Here is a 16,905-nt window from a genome sequence, read left to right as displayed (position 1 = left end):
TGTGAAATATTTCAATTGTGTGCAATGTAATCCATGATGTTACTATATAAATGAGCATTCACAGACTGGTAAATATCTTTCTTAAGTAAGCTCATCAATTTGCCAAATTTATGCATTAGCTGTCACTTGAAGAAATAATTCAAAGAATATTCCGGGTCCACACAGCAATTACTACAAAAACACTTATAAACAGAGCTTTCCTTTGTGAGATGTTATATCTGCAACTTCCTATTCAAAGGTTTTAGTTCCTTTTGAAACAACTCAAAAGATAACAAAACAGAAATAACTTAAAAGCAAAACAGAAACATTTTTCTCTTGTAGCAGGTAGGGGGAAGAAACTTTTAAAAATGTATGCTTAGCAATATGACTGATCATGTACCTTGCTGAGAAGTACAAACTCATACATAAAGTGAGCCCAAACCTTTGCTCAAATCGCTGAAAGTTTTAGATACCACATTTCATTTCTACCATGAGAGCAATTGCAGAGAAGCAGAATGAGTCCTTTCATCCATCCCTAGTTTTCAAATGATGGAACTTTCATGGGAATAAATTATTAGGTTTGCATGCAGTTAATTTCCTAGCCTTGTGATAAACACAATTTGAGCCAAAAGATTTTCAGATTATAAATATTCTGCTGTTTTAGGGTTTCTCCAAGACGGCACACCTTGCTGTAGAGTGGAGAACCAGAACAAGACAGAAAAATCCAAAATGCTTGACTTGAAAGTTATGTAACTCTTTCTATCAACAATCATTCTTTCAGATAAATGCATACAAATAGAAATAAAAATGCTTAACCTTAAGGAAATTCCATCTTCATATGGGTGGAAAAATATGCAACATTTGGATATTACAAATGTGATGAATTAAAACCAAAACTCAGTAGCTCACTTTTATCATTTACCGTGGAATATTATGGCTCTTCCATTATTATTCCACCATCACTTCTGCATAATTCTATTTAGATCAATAAGGTTAGACTGGAATAAAACTACATTGTGAAGCTGGTGAATCAGGACCCTTATTTTTGACACATTTAAGCTTTTCCTGAAAGACCAGATGGTTGCTGTGTGTTATTCAGATGAAATCCAAAAGAACTAAAATACTCAGCGTGCTTTTATTATTGGCATGTTTAGTGTGTCACCTAAAGAAACCCACAAAGGCAGATAATAAGCCTTCTCAACTGTTTCACAGTAATTATAGCCTTTGTCATAGTGCTACATTAAGATAACAAAATGTAAAATGTGTTTTCAATCAGGAAAAAAAAATCCATCTGCAATATTTATGCAGGAAAGGGACTACATCATACAGGTAACCATCACTACATTAGACTTGGAATCAAGTGTAACAAAACCAAGTTCTGCTCATGTGTGATACTGCATGTTCAAAATTTATAAAGCATATTCTTTATTCTTACCACAAGCCTTACAGATTTTCATAGGGTTTACCAGTCCAGTTAAATATCTTATATTAAAACAATATAAAGCTTCAGGCACTTCCTTCAAATGTTTCCTTGAAGGTCTCAGGTGTTCAGAGGGACATTTTTTCATGTACTTACGGTCATTGCATAATGGTCCACTAAAGGAGGTCATGCTACAGTCACAACTGAATCCATCCCACTGCTGTAAGCACACGCCCTGGTTTGCACAGGAATCCTCTTGGCACGTTGTGCTGGGGCCTAATGAGAACACACAAAAAAGGACTTGCACTTCATCTTCCAAAGAAAGGCACTTCTCAGTGGGTCACATCGAGTAGTTGCCAACATCTCAAATCAAATGAGCAAAGAGTTACCAAGTCAAACGCACATAAACTTGCTGGTTTTGGAGCAGCATGTAACATTAAAAGGGGGGTTTTGCTTCAGTTGTAAGATTGCTATGTCAAACACATGAGAATGCACAAAATGGAAGCAGAATTATTCCAGGTACAGTGGGAATGTTAACTTTGTTGTCAGTTATTTGTTAATCTCGTGTCAGACCATTAACTGGCTAACTGTTGTCTAAAAACTTCATTATTTCTTCCTGTAAATACATTTCAAACAGCAAAGCCAGATGCCACAGGAATCAAAACTCTGGGATATGAAAGATTGGGTAATGAAATAGAAAAATGAAACAAGTTTTAAGAACTAATAAAATGAAGCTACGCTATTACAATTATTTTAATCCCACAAATTATTTAAAATGATTTAGGTCTGAAATTCAGGGCAGTTTGGGATTCTTTGGCAGGAATGTTGACAAGAACTGATTCACATGCTTTAGGGATCCCATGCAGGTTCCTTTTTAAAGGGGAAATGCAGAAAATCAGACTACTAATGAACTGGCATGCCAAAATGTGACATACACATGAAAAACAAAGCTACTCTATTTCTAGAGAATCATAACTAGACTACTGAAATATAAAGAAATTTCAAAAAGGAATGATCAAAGCACTAAAGCAATCACTATACAAACATATTCAAGACTGAAAGCCTTTATGCAAGCAATGCTGAAAAATGAAGGTTCATTTAGCCCATTGTTTTAGAGGTGGGAAAGACAAAATAAGCAACAAAATATCACACTTTACTTCTGAAATGTACAGAGCATTTATTGCAGAAATCCAACTGTGCATTGGGGGTTTCAGTCTTGTTTAATACACACAGGGCTATCTACCTTGCAAATCAGCTTTCATCAATGCAACTTTGTCAGCAAAATAAAAAAGCAAAATATAGTAAATGTTAGTAAGCAATATTGAAATGGCAGCAAACACAGAAAAAAACCAGTCAGAATAAAGTGCATGCTGCTGTTAAAGAGAGAAAGAAATGCCATATAATGCAAACAAATTAATGCTAATAGCCATAAATCTTCAGGCAAGCCAAAATAAGAAAGCAGTCATTTGCCAGTATTTTACTAGAAATATAATGGTTAATTGAGCTGATGACATGTAATGGAGGAAAATTAAAAGTGGGGTTTCTTTTCTTTCTTGGATAGCTATGAATGCATTAACAGAGTAAATGCATGGCTGAATCCTGACTAGCCCTTTGTCATGTTCAGATACACTGAATTCAAGAATAATTAGCACCATCATCCTCTGTGGTCTTTTTTTCTAGGCCTTTCTCTGTGAATGGTGAATGAAGACTGAAATACAGACCGTGAACCACAGTTTACCATGAGCTCACACACACATTTCACACTAACTCTTGACACTACAAGGAAAAATTTGGTTCTGGGATTATAAAATTGTCCCAGATTGGTTTGGAGGAGACACATCAATATCCATTTGAAACTCCCACTGCCAGTCAGTGATGACAGGGCAAAGCTGGTCCAAAGATTATATAAATAAATTAAAAATCATGCCCTAGAGAGAAATCCTCGTAACCCTTCTTTTCCATTAGACCTTCTTTAAATATCTGTGTGGGATTTTATTTTGATTTGCCAGTACTTTAAAAAAATCCATATCAATATGATTTAAATCAGCTCAATGGCCTCTTCCTTTAAATGAGGCACAGCTCAGTCCCTGAACCAGGGCTTGGAACAGTCACCAAAGTGACTGAGAGCGAGAGCAGGGTGCATCCCTGTCTTGGCAAAATTATTAACTCCTCTATTTTCTCCTGTTAGAATAATAATAATAATAATAATAGTAACAATAAGGCCACCACCACCTATAACTGACTGCAGCAGGCAGACATTAGACAGTGATTTCCTTTTCTTTGGAGTTCTGAGCCCAGAAGTTTAAACATTTGGGCATTACATCACCCTTTCTTGAGCAGAGGATTATAATGACAGAATCCCATAGCTGACAAGACACATTTTTTCTCACCAGATTCTGCTACTCGGAAACTTTACAAAGCTGAAGTGAAAATATCTGTAGGTGTTTAAATGTTATATATTCATGGATTTATTTACACTTTAGTTATGCAATGTTGAATTTCCTCATCTTTGCAAAAGTAGAGCAAAAGTCACAAGGACTTGAAAGTACATAAACTGCAGGACCCTGTAGGCACATTAGGAAGTGCATGTGAAAACACATATTTAGAAAAAAACCACAGATACAATCTTGCTAAAGTGAGGTATTTTTCTTTGTATCAATTTGATTCTTAGCACTTCTGGCTTATCTATATTAGTCATTTTTCTAAAATTGCTATCAAGACTAGCTTGCATATAAGCATTTCTTTTAGCAAAAGTAAGATTTTTTTTTCCCCAAAGAACAGAAGACTGTTTAATGGTGGTAAATACTATGATATTTACCATAAAAAACTTCATCTTTTCACATATATATGTATTTATATATTGCAGAACTAAGGTATTTAGTAAAAATGTTGTAATACACCCTTCTCTAGCACTTTTTCTTTTTTTAGATTCAATTTTTAAAATACTCTAATTTATTCAGTCTTCACTGCAGACTTTTTAATTGACTGGATTTCTGATCTCCTTTACATTTGTCTTATGTCAGGGTTTACATGCAATATGTATCACAAAAAGCATCATAAACTGACCCATAGATGTTTTACAATGTATTATAAAAACAAATTTCTTATCTTACCACTGAGAATCCTCATGTATGTTAATACTGTGAAATTTTTCATAGAGTTCATATAACACTCAAATTACATTTTATATGCACATGTACACACAGTGCATTTTTCTTTTAACTATATAAAGACTATGTTTGTATCATACTTTATTTTAAGTGGGAAAAGGAAGTACAATTGAATTGACTAGAGGAAAACAGCCTTGACACAACCTGGCTTTGGGGTTTGCCATTAACAATTCAAAGAGCTGGTTAGCATATTTATCTTTCTAGCTGTTAGTTTCTGTCTGTTCTAGTCATTGAAAATTTGTCAACAAGGTGGATTCAGCTGAGTGTAAATTATGTTTCATGTTCAATGATAGAGAAATCTCTCTGCCTGTGGTTGAAGCTTCAAAATGCAAACCTTCCAACATGCCACAGCAATCCCATGGGTGGGCTTGCCAAAAATGTTTCATGCACTCCTGGGCAGTCAAATTATTGAGAAATATAAATATTTTAAGTGCAAAATCTAACAGATAAAAATAATTAGCAGTATATTATGGCTTCAGACTTTGACAGAAGAGAGAAAAGAGCTTTTTTTGGGTTTTTTTTTAAGATATACCTGAAAGTTGGGGCATTCAATCCCATAAATCTGAAAAACAACAAATCCAAGAATCCAAGTGCCTCACTTCTCAGGACAGATTTTCCAACAACCTGATGTCTTAGCACATGTACCAGCTGTCTTTGGGATTGAGAGTGGTGGTGACTAACACTTCTGAAATTACTTCTGCTGCTGTGTCCTGAGCTCTTTGGACATGATGTCTCAGGGGAATTCCAGGGCTCACACATCCCATTGCAGGGTGAGATTGACGCAGAGCTTTCAGCTCTCTAAGGATGGAGACAGTCCTGGCTGGACACAGCAGCAGAGGTAGGAGCAGCTTGAGGCATGCAAGGGTTTTCTAGGAGGCACCTAAATTCACAAGTGACCAAAATCATATTTTAGGTGGAAGAACACTTTTTTGGACATCTGATTCATGGTCTGCAAACAAAAGACTGACAGATGGGTCAGACATGAGGACTGGAAGTAAACAAGTGAGATGGAAGAGATAACTTGCAAGGTTACGCAGAAAGGTTGGAAGGGGATATTTCATTCCGTGCTGTCAGATTTCCTTCTGAGGGCAGAAGATTTTTGAGGAGGCAGTTCTCTGGGAGCCAGGCAGCACACCTGGTTTGACCAATTTGTTGTGTCAGGTGATTTTGGTGTTGGAAAAAACTCTCTACCAAAAAGGACAATAGTTGTATGGACTTTATTAAATTGTTGGTAGCTTTATTAAATTCACTGACAGCTGAGTTGTGCCAGTGGTTTAAAAGATGGACTCACGCACCAGGCCTGTGGCAATATTTCTTTGAAGTACATAAAATTCATTTAGGAAATGACATAATTTCAAAAGAAGCTATGAAATGCATAATGGAATTAAGGCATACTTTGACTCTCTGACGGGATGGTGCAGGGATGGAATTGCTAAAACCACTCAGGAAGCAGAATCTAATTTTCTAAACTCAGTGGCAAACTAATTTACACATATTTTTGCACTCCTGAAAGAAATATGTAAAATTCCCATCTTATATTTTTCTGTAGCTTTAGTGCCTGTTTCTATGTGCTAACAATAGAACATACATTGCTAACTAAGAGTAGCAGATAAAGAACAAAAAAGCTCCACCTCTCCAAATGTCCTGTAGGCACAACAAAAGAGGAGACAGAATTTATCCATCAGGAAGCTTTATCTTGTGAAACTTGAGGAACCCCCCAGCTCTCCTTCGATTTTTACAATGTCAATTTGCATACTTAACAAACTTGATATCAAAATCATTAAGATTCCAACTTGGAATTGATTTTATAATGTCATTTACACATTTTTCTGTCCAGAGAAGAATGGCACTTGAGAGAAGGGAGAACAAATAAAATTGAACATAAACACAAAATCCAGAATTATGTGAATAAATTAGATTTTCAGGGACAGAAAATGTATTCAAATTATTCCATAAACCATAGTAAAAATAACGTGGGATCAAATGACAGCTGGAAAAATAGCTAGAGATTGACACCCCTGAATTAGAAATACACCTCTTCTAATTCTGTCCTCACTTAAATTTCATGGTATTCCAGAGGAGTCAATAAAGACATAAAATTGTGAGATAAAACATATTTGTCTGTTACTGATTTCAGACAGAAATGCTCATGTCAATACTAATCTCAGGGACAAGCAAAAATATTGGTATTAAAAGATTGGTATTAAAAAGTTTCATAAATTAGCCTTGAGTTAAGCAACTCAAAATGTCTGCTTTGAGATTGGAATTACTTAGCTAATATCTCAGCATTAACTAATGCCTAAGTGCTATGAAGATATAAAGAACTTAATTGAAGCTAATTGTAACTGTTGTTATCATTAATTAAAATACATCAGAAGTAAACAAAATACATGCAAAAAAATCTTGCCACTGGAGAAGTAAGGAACCTACATTGAACATTCTGAAGTTAACTCATGTTCTCAGATCAATCTCTGTGCTTTAGGGCAGACACATGCTTATCTCCATAATACTAAAAAAATGCAGCCTTTATGTAAGAAAGGGCCAAGCAAGATCAATTAGAAGCAGGTAAAATATAGTCTCTTGATGTATGGAGTGTAAATACCAACAAAATGTTGCAGGATTCGCACAGTACTTTCAATATGAGAGATATATATAATCAGCATATTTAATACCTTCACATCCTCTTTCTATTTGCCCATTGCAGAAGAGAGCATCTGAGATGAGATCAGGGAGCCGTCCGTTCAAGTCAACTGATGCAAGGCAGCCTTGGAATCCCTCCTTTGCATGCACCAGTTTGGGCAAGGATTTGAACATTTCTTTGGCCACTCCTCCAATATACAAATCACCTGTTGAGGAGAAATAGATATTAGATACAAAAAAGGACCAAAAAAGAACCTTTGAACCACTTGATCTTCTGGCCTTTTTGTGCGGAATGACACATATGTCCTAAACAAACATTCTTCAAAATAAACGTAGAAGAAAACACTGATAACGTGTATGATTCTATGGCATTGCAGGACTGTATTTTTTTAGCTGCAAATGTAGACTTCAAATTTGTATGACTGATTACTCAGAAGTACCTGGGCATGTTTTTCATGTGCCACCTTGTGTTCAGGAAACATGCATCTGTTTCAGAGAGGAGGGTTAAATCACAGAATCCCCATCTAGAAACCCATCTAGAGCTTATGCAATTGTTCACATACTCAGGGAACCTGACCACAGGCCACACCAGTGATGGACCCAGCACAGTGAGATAAAAGGCAATAAGTGAAGCAACAAGGTCCACCCGAAGTCCATGAATCCAGAATCATCCATTCAGAAGTACATCAAAAAAATAAAAGATTTAAGGACACATGAAAGGAGAAACTTAGGGATGCCATTGTTAAACAGCAAAAAGACCATCCCCACTAAACTCACACTCTGTGCCAGTCATGTGGGAACAAGGGGACTTAGATGCCTTTAAAATGGCAGTATGAACACTGATCAAACAGAATTTTATTGCCAAAAGTAATTCTAATAATTCAGCTTGCTCTGATGGACCTCAGGTGACTTACTCAGGACTGAAAACCAGTGCTTTTCTCCCTTCAAGTAATTCTTACCTCAGACTTGCTTTGAAAGGACATAACTATAACTTTCCCCTTCAACACCAGTGGGAGTATGCTTTTTTTGTTTTAAAACAATTCAGGCTCTACCTTTCTTTCATGTGTTGGGTGTGTCTGGTGGACAGAACAGTCATCTTTTCAAACCAACATAACCATAACGACTTCCCTAAGTGTGCCTTAAGTGTCAGGCTGCAAGTTTAACCAGGTGCTTTCCATGCCTGCTGCTGAGGACATGCTGCAGAAAAGAACCTGACTGCTACTTGGCCACAGAAGTGAAGCAGGCACAGCACAGTTTCTACCTAGGCATTAAATCCTCATCAATGACAGAATTTTTTGCTAGTACAAATGTTTGGCAGGTTATCTGAATATACATTCTAATCTACATTGTGCTTTCCAGTAGAAAACTACAGTCTGGCTGATTTTGGAGCCTAGGCCACAGGACCAGGTGCTCTAGTACCAAAGAGTGTTTCTGCATCACCTCAAATGCAAAATTGTTAATTCTGTGTTTGCTGAGCTTTGTAGGAAGGTTTTGCAGTGACAGAACTCAGAATGTACTATTGCCACTACTCCTAATTCCAATCTCCCTCTTATTGACGTAAATCACCTTTTACTTGTTCTCCTGGCATACTTCTTGTTTGAAAGGGACCGAAATTTAGGGCTGGTTGTAATGGTTTACAGTTTGCCTGCAAGGAAATAGCCTGAAACTAATAAAAGTCTATCAGAATGAGAAAAATCTTTAGTCACTACATACCAGCCCTAAAATTCAACTGCATTTGAATTAGTGAAATAGAGACAAAAAGCTTATGAACATGCATATTATTAAATTTATAAGCAAACCAAGCAAGTCTTAGCAACCTTTGTAGCATCATAGATTAAGAAACCTCAAGCTTTATCCATTTCATGTAGATGATTTGGAAAATAAGATCTTGCCTTCCTCTAGAGTTCTGAGGTACAGTGTAAATCTCACAAGCACAAGATTAAACATAACAGATTAAAATATGGTGATCCATCTGTTTCCACAAATGGGATCTAATTCATTCACAGCAGAAAGATTCCTGCATTTTTCAATCTGCTGAACTGAAAACAATGTTAAAACACTTGTGTCATGATACCTGTTCTTCATCTTTTTCTCAGACGGAACACCTAGAAAGCAAAATCTTTCCAGGTTTCCTGAAGTTCTGTGCCTTCAGTCACTGTCAGCTCAGAATAGAGAGATAATTCATCTCAACTGATCCCAACAGACTTAAAAGAGGGAAACCATTCCAGAGAATAGTATTAAGAAAATAATTTCTATGATAAAAAAATTAAACTTGATCTATTGCACATGACATGTGCAATGTCTTTTTAAAAATATACTCTCCAAGTAACCTTTTTTATTCTGTGATTAGTTAGACCTTTAAAACCACAACCTTTCAGATTGATCCCCTGCTAATTCCTGCTACCCACCTCTCAAACCTATTGAGATTGCTATGCACAGTCATACAGCAGGTGCCAGTTATGATGGATGGCTAGCAGAAGTCCAGGTCAGTGTGCCAACATAGAAGCTGGAATTCAAAACATTTGCTCCTGAAAATATACACTGGAATATTGCCAGTTAGGTATCATATGCAGTGAAGTACAATATATTGAGTCTAAATAAGCTGTATCCCTACAGTTTACTTACAGTACCTTTGTGTGTCTCTAATTATCAACAGAGTGTTGATAATTAGATGGATCATTTTATACTACTAAAGATACAATTTTTACAAAAACATGTTCTGGGTAACATTTCAGTTTTGTTGATGTTCAAAGTAACTTTGAGTTCTGCTTTTGTACTAGCAAGTACACTACACAGATACATATCTCAGGTATTGAGCAGCCAAACTGACTATTAGACTGCACCTTTTATAAATTATATAAAAAGTATTTTTATGACTATGAGCTAAATCTTCCTAGATTTAATATCAAATGTTTAATACCATATGTGGCTCAAGTTTGCTGCTGCTGCTGCTGGCATAAAAAATGTTTTCTCTCAGACACAAATTTTGCTAGGGGATAAGCTCTGGAATCAAAATTCAGATTTTTATTTTTGTTTGAAAGTTAGTTAATTATTTTCACTTGGTAATTTTTCTTATCTGCCATCACAAAATTTCTGCATTGCTACCTTTAATTAATCATATGCCATTTTCATGTTCATCTCAATGAAGAAGTAGTTTCCTACAAAACTCAATCCATTAGACTTTCAGACAAGATAGGATTGCAGAAAATATTGTTAATTAAAATATTTTATATTGAACATGCAATGGCAGAGATTCAGAAAAGAAAAAGATTGTCCCTGCTCCTGCTAAATGAGATCAGGGGAATCAACACAGTACAATACAAATTCCCAGGTTTTCTCTTTCTCACTTCTTATGTAAGTACAGCTTCACTACTGGAAATTTTACTCCAGAACAAATCCCTTGTTGTGTATCTGGCTACCTACAGGTGTGAATTACATGCAAGTTACTTCATGAAGTAAGGTACCACAGTTCATCAGATCAATATTACAAGATTATGACACTGTGTTAAACTGGCTGCAGCCTAAATGCAACACTAATGCTATACTGCTACCCACAGAAAATGTGTAACCACAGTTTCTGGAAGTAAAGTTCAGCTGTTGCCTTTCTTGCACACATTCTCTTCTAAAGTTCAGTTTGATTTTTTAAACGTATTCCTGAAAAAGTCTCATTTTTCTCATGGGAATCCTGATTTTCTTTAATTTATGAAGGAAAATAGCCAATTTACATAAAATATGTGTCAACTCTCATAGGCAAAGTTGCAGGTAGTAAAGAAATGGGTGAGGTAATACAGTGAACCAAGATTTCCTTCTGATCACTGGAGAAGCTTCAAATAAAGCAGTTATTTAAAAGCAGATCTCACAACTCTCTTCTTTCTTGTATTAGGAGTCAGTGCACAGATTTATCTCCTTTTTGTTGGAGTGGGAGGATTGTTTCCTCTCTTTGTTTTTCTGAGGCCAAAAAACCCAAATGTGCTGCAGGCATGTTCTCACTGGCACGTTCATGGCAGGCCAGAGGAATCAGCTGGAAGGCAGCACTTTCAGAGCTAGACCTGCTCATGGCAATGATGGTACTGCTCAGTTATGCCATAAGCACTGATAAAGAGAAGATTTTAGTGGGTTTAACTTGCATCTTTTACAGGTACTGCAGATCCTCGTTTATTCCAAGAGGATCTTTCCTATTTACACCTATTTATCTCTTTTCTGACTTAGAGCTGATTCGTGCTTTAACAACAAGTAAATTTAACACAGAAACAAATTGCTAGCTAATAAATTAACCCCAGTTCTCAATGTATTCATTATTGGTATCACACTATGCAAAAGCACACAGAACACCACACAACAGTGAGTCACACACAACTGTTGGTAAAACAAATGCCAAGTCCTCCTGTAATAGCTCATCTTTTTTTATCCCAAGCCTCTGCATTCCTTCAAAATAAGAACTTTGCAAATGCTAAACCAAAGAAATGTAAAACAAAGATTGAAGATGCTGTTCTATTTTCTGAATAACTAAAAGAAGTTATTAAGAGCTATTATCTGGCACTAGGGACATTGCTGACAGGTCACTTCATAGACTTTTCTCCTTTCCTGAGAATTCTTACATGATACATGCTGGTGGGCAAAAACTATTAGCTTCATGTAACAGCTACCATTGTCTTCAAACATAAGTAGAGAAAGAATTGTTTTCCATGTGTTTATAATGGTAACAACATAAGAATACTGCTCAGGTGTGACTGGTGCACCTGGACCCCTTAACCAGGCCAGCAGTAGTTTGGTACAGGAGATTGGTGACATCAGGGAGCAAGTAGTTTAGCCAAGATGTAGTTAGACTTCTTTACTCTCCTAGACCTGTGTGCTTTGTGTACTTATCTGGTGTTCATTTCTTGAACACCTTTGTTGACAAGAAATGAAAACCATTCATTCAAATATTGTTCCATGTAAAAAAAAATAAGGAGGAATTAAAACAGTGGAGGGAATAGTGGCTTGACTTTTTCGTAACCCATAAAGACAACATCTCATTTTTATATAGCTGACCAAAAGCATCTTCAAATCCATCATTCTCTCCAAAAGCAGACATTCTCTCCCCCAATCTCTTGTTGTGCTGCTGGTTTTAAATATACTGTCAGCTATTCTCTTAATTTCCCTTTCACTTTGGAAGAAGTTGCTCTGTCATGTTTCTAATGTCACATTGCACTAAATCACCATCGTGGCTAGGAATGAGAGTTCTTCATGGTGTACTAGAGTGGTGTTACTCCCCAGGAAAGAGATGGATAGCCCTGGCATGCCATGGTGGATTCTGAAAACACAGCAGGCATCTCCACAATTCCTTTATAAGACACATGAAAATACAAAGGAACATCTGGCTGCGGTGAAGCCAAGGTGTCAGGCATACTTTTCTCCAAATATGCTATTTCAAAATGATCAAGCATACAACAGCTTCTTCCCTCAGGCAGGCAAAGAGGATGGAGGACTGTAAAGGCTGAGAAATGCCATAGGGAAAGTCTAATCTCAAAAGAAAAAAGTGCTCACTTTATTCCAGTCCCTCCTAAAACAGACGAGCTGCTGTTACCAGATCAATAGAAATCGCTTTGTAGTATATTAATAATTGCACTACAAAGTACATGGGGAACTCATCCTAGGACAACCCACACAATCCCAGCTCACAGTATTTTTGAGACAACTGAATTGTGAAAATAAATTACTCTGCACAAGCTGAATATGCACTGACTAAAAGAACAGACACCATCCTGGTCTTCAAATCTCGAAGGGCTGTTGTCTTAAATGAAAATGTCAGGCAGGCATTCAGATGTCTTTGACATTCACTGAAATATGGGAACCTACCTGGCCTTGATGACCTTCCCACCTCCCCAGTGTACAAGAGCACCCACCTTTTGCACATTTACTTTGTGCAATAGGTGGAGCACAGCGGACACTTTTCCTTCAAATGGGGGATTTCAGCACACGATTTAGAAAAGGAACTGGGCCTGAATAGTGGATGAGTGCTCATTCTAGAGTGTCTCCTCACCTTCATCAATCCTGAGTAAACACTTGCTCTTTGTTCCATATCAATAAAATGTTTGGTCCTTTTAAAAATGTTGATGAGATATAATTGCTCTTTTTTCATAAACCAAGAAGCCCGCTGTGATCATAGCCCATTAATAAACTGAAGAACAGTTGACAAAGGCTTAAATGATGCATCCACAGAGCTTCTGCAGCACATACGCTCCAGCATATGGCTTTTCAAACCCCCTTTGCAGCAGAGAATATGTACTTTGCTGTGCATTCACAGGCCTGCTTGATGCTAGAGCAAAGCATGACTGAATTTTGTCTACCACTTCCAAGGGCACTTGAGGGAGGACATGAAAATGTAAACTTAGTGTTTTATGTCCACTTACTTCAAAGAGTCCATTCTGTAGCTTCAGTATTGATTTGTGGTTGATGTCTTTTGGTTTTGATGTGATTTTTTTTTTTTTTTTAAGAAAAATAGTCTTTTCAAATATTTGTCCTGTTGGAGTGATTAATTCTATCACTTTTAGACCCTCTCTCACCTAAGGAGGGAAAGGGTGGCTAGTTTACTTGTCCAGGCTCTGCTGAGTTATCTGTCCTTTCAAATGCTTCAGGCAAGAGGCTGTTTTATGATGTGACAGGTGGTGGCTTTCATCTTTCACATTCCCTATACTGATAACCAAGCAAGGCAAAATGTTTACAGGCAAATAAAAAAAAAAAAAAAAAAAGAAAAGAGGAATTTCTAGTTTAGCAAGTCACTCTTTTAGGAAGGAATGTAGAAACTGATCTTTTCACCCCAATTCTACACTGCTTTCAGTATCTTGCTTGAATACACCATTAAATGTATTAGGAAAAAAAAAAGAAAGAAATCACCAGCACTGAAATGCTGACATTGTGGATTTTCTTCAGGCACCCTTATTGGCACATAGTACACATTGTAGTTATTTGTCAAGAGAATTGAACTTTGAAGATATTTCTTCCCTTGACTGATACTTGACTTTTTACAATTTCATTGTAGCACTGCCCCGTAGTCCACACTGACAGAAAAAAAAAAAAAAAGGAGAATTAAGAGGTATAAGAAAGAATTTACAGTTGATGTGTGGGCCAGGAACAGCATCTTACAGTTTTCACTTGCCACCGATTTCCACAGCAGTCCAGAGTGGAGATAGAGCTGCTGCTTCACCTTTCCCCAATCTCCTGGTTCCATCACACTACTCAGAACTGCACTGAAGGCTTTTCATACTCGTGCAAATATTCTTCTGCCTAGAAACTTTTTCTTAGGGCTCTGCTAGATGTGCTGTCCACTTCTGCATGCATTTCTTGGTGCTCAGATTTCATTCTTACTACAATTTCTGTCTCACTTTAGTACTCCTCAAGGATCACAAATGTGCCTATGTTACACAAGCAAGTAAAGGTGGTGTTTAAGAGACAGCAGCAACACAACAACGTCCTTGGGAGAGAAGTTTTGAATAGACAAAAGGAGATACTCAAGAAGTGCGTGCTCACATCTGAAGATTTCTCCAGGTTAAAATCCACCATTTCCCCAGAAATTCTGTTCTCAAGAAATGTTTTTTCCCCAAACAAGAAACAGTTACACAAAAACATTTATCATTTTCCTGACAACAAAAATCCTCAGATTCCCCGCCACTTTATTCCTCTCTGCTTGTTTTTACCCCCACTAAAGACTAGATGGAGAGCACTGGCATTGAAAAAGATTAAACAGATGTAAAACCAAAGCAGTCTGCTTGTGCAATGGACTGTGAGGAAAATTGGTGATGCATGTTAAATGGTAAATAATAAAATCTAATTGCCATATAAATGTGCGTGGCAATCCATCTCCCACATAATCAATGCTAGGCCAATTACTCTGTGTGAGGGGGATGCCTGTGGTGGAGAGGTGAGGCATTCAAGCACATCAAATGTCCTTCATTTCTTGCCTGTTCTGGCCACTTTTGGAGATTGTATACACCTGAAAAATGGACAAAATCTAAAAAAGCTAGCATTTGCATGGCATAGAATAGTCAGATCTCCCTTCCTCCTGCTATAATGTTTTCACTCTCTGCTTTTAACAGCCAACACATGCTCTTAGCAGAGCCTGCTTTCAAAATAGTGAGGAATTCCTCTTTCCAACAGACCCACTAGACCTCAGAGATCATAATCTACAAAACTCTTCCTTTGGGAAATGGTTCAGGCACAATTCTCCACATAAAGCTACCAAACAGCTGAGATGTTAAACGTTCTCCTTTTGAATGGAGGCTTGCAGAGAGTAACTTTTTTATACGCTATTACTTTTGATCAAGACAATCACATTCAGACTCTGAGGACATTCCATGAAGCTGCCTTTTTGCAAAAAGGACTGTTCTGTTAAAATACCAAGGTTAATGAGGGTTCTTGGCAGCACATTTTAAAACAAATTTAGGATGTGCTTCTTCAATCTGTGTATCTGTGGGGGGACTAGGATACAGTGGAATGTATTTATACTAAATATGTAGAGGCTTTGGTAAGTTTCAAGAGTATACATGTTTCCTGTATTATTCTTAACATAACTTTTATTTGGTGTTCCAGAAAGGGCTTGAATGAAATTTCACAATCACCAGGAGTAATAACCTGCATGTCAAACAGCTGTAGGAATGTAGGCAAATCTATTCACTCATAAATGTATGAAAGACTGAGAAGAACAGGGGAGAAGCAGAAGAAAATAAAAACCCTTCTCACCATGTCTGACAGCCTATTGCATTTTTGACTTCACAGTACAAGCTCTAGAATATCTTTATTTAATCTAGAACTACTGGAATAGATTTTCAATTTTTTTCCCTGTCTCATAATTTTGGCAATTTGGGCACAACTTCTGAAGCCTTAGCACTATCAAAATTATTTTTACAACCTGGTAGACAGCATTGCTGTTTACAAGCAGCATGTGAAAAATGGCAAAGAAAGGAGGATAAAGGAATTCCCATTAGACCAGGTTGTCCAATGATGTATTGTTATCTACTCCTAGAACTTTGTTACATAGGAAATCTCAAAGAAGAGTTCTCAGTTTTAAGTCCCTTGTTTTTCCTCTGTACAGAGTCTGCTTTCCTACATTATCAGGAAGACAACAGCTACATTTGCTATTATCTACTCCAATAGGTCACACTGAGAAGATCTATTTGCTGCTGACAGTATTTGGAACTCTGTATTTGGAACAGAACATTATTTCTGCATGAAGAATTCACACCCCACTGGCAAGGTCATTACATTTAGCTCACGCATGATTATTTGAGAAATTTAAACATTAATACTTGCTCATTTGTACAATGTTTCTGTGCTTCTTAAAGCTTTGTTTCTCTAGTAATAAAAATATAAAGGATCACTGCTGTTGATAGAGACCTTGCAATGTAGAGAAAAACATATAATGAAGCAACAAAAATAACTACCTCGATATAAAACAACAGAGAAAAATATTACATGAAAGTGAAACAATTTCAATTTCCATTCCTGAAACAGGAATTCCTCATTATGATCCAGACCAATTTAGCTCAGCATGAATAACCTACTTTGACAGGCAAATGAAATATCAATAGATTAAGGGACTATTACAAATCATCAATGAATATGCCAGGCTAGTAGACCTACAGATAATTTAGTTAATTGCATTCAAACTTTACAAGGATGAATTAATTGCCAAGCGAATATTTATGCACATTGAAGAAC

At 36.8% G+C, this 16,905-nt stretch overlaps 1 protein-coding gene across 12 annotated transcripts in view; it reads right to left on the bottom strand.

Annotated features, from left to right (window-relative positions):
• The window catches only part of NRXN1 (neurexin 1), a 672,391-nt gene that overhangs the window by 335,212 nt on the left and 320,274 nt on the right, over positions 1 to 16,905 (bottom strand). For 8 of the 12 annotated variants that reach the window (XM_017730095.1, XM_017730086.1, XM_017730089.1 and 5 more), the window contains 3 exons: positions 7,242 to 7,415; positions 2,643 to 2,669; positions 1,556 to 1,675 (listed from right to left, as the gene is read on the bottom strand). In XM_017730095.1, the coding sequence (XP_017585584.1) occupies positions 1,556 to 1,675; positions 2,643 to 2,669; positions 7,242 to 7,415 (321 nt within the window). The remainder of the gene's footprint in view (positions 1 to 1,555; positions 1,676 to 2,642; positions 2,670 to 7,241; positions 7,416 to 16,905) is intronic. The other 4 variants (XM_008630366.1, XM_008630367.1, XM_017730094.1 and 1 more) reach the window with 1 other exon arrangement.

The sequence above is a fragment of the Corvus brachyrhynchos genome, unplaced genomic scaffold (assembly GCF_000691975.1).
Source record: "Corvus brachyrhynchos isolate BGI_N302 unplaced genomic scaffold, ASM69197v1 scaffold101, whole genome shotgun sequence".
In the NCBI taxonomy this organism is placed as follows: Eukaryota; Metazoa; Chordata; class Aves; order Passeriformes; family Corvidae; genus Corvus; species Corvus brachyrhynchos.
Note: the sequence above shows the minus strand (reverse complement) of the source record. Positions and strands in the feature narration are given on the sequence as shown.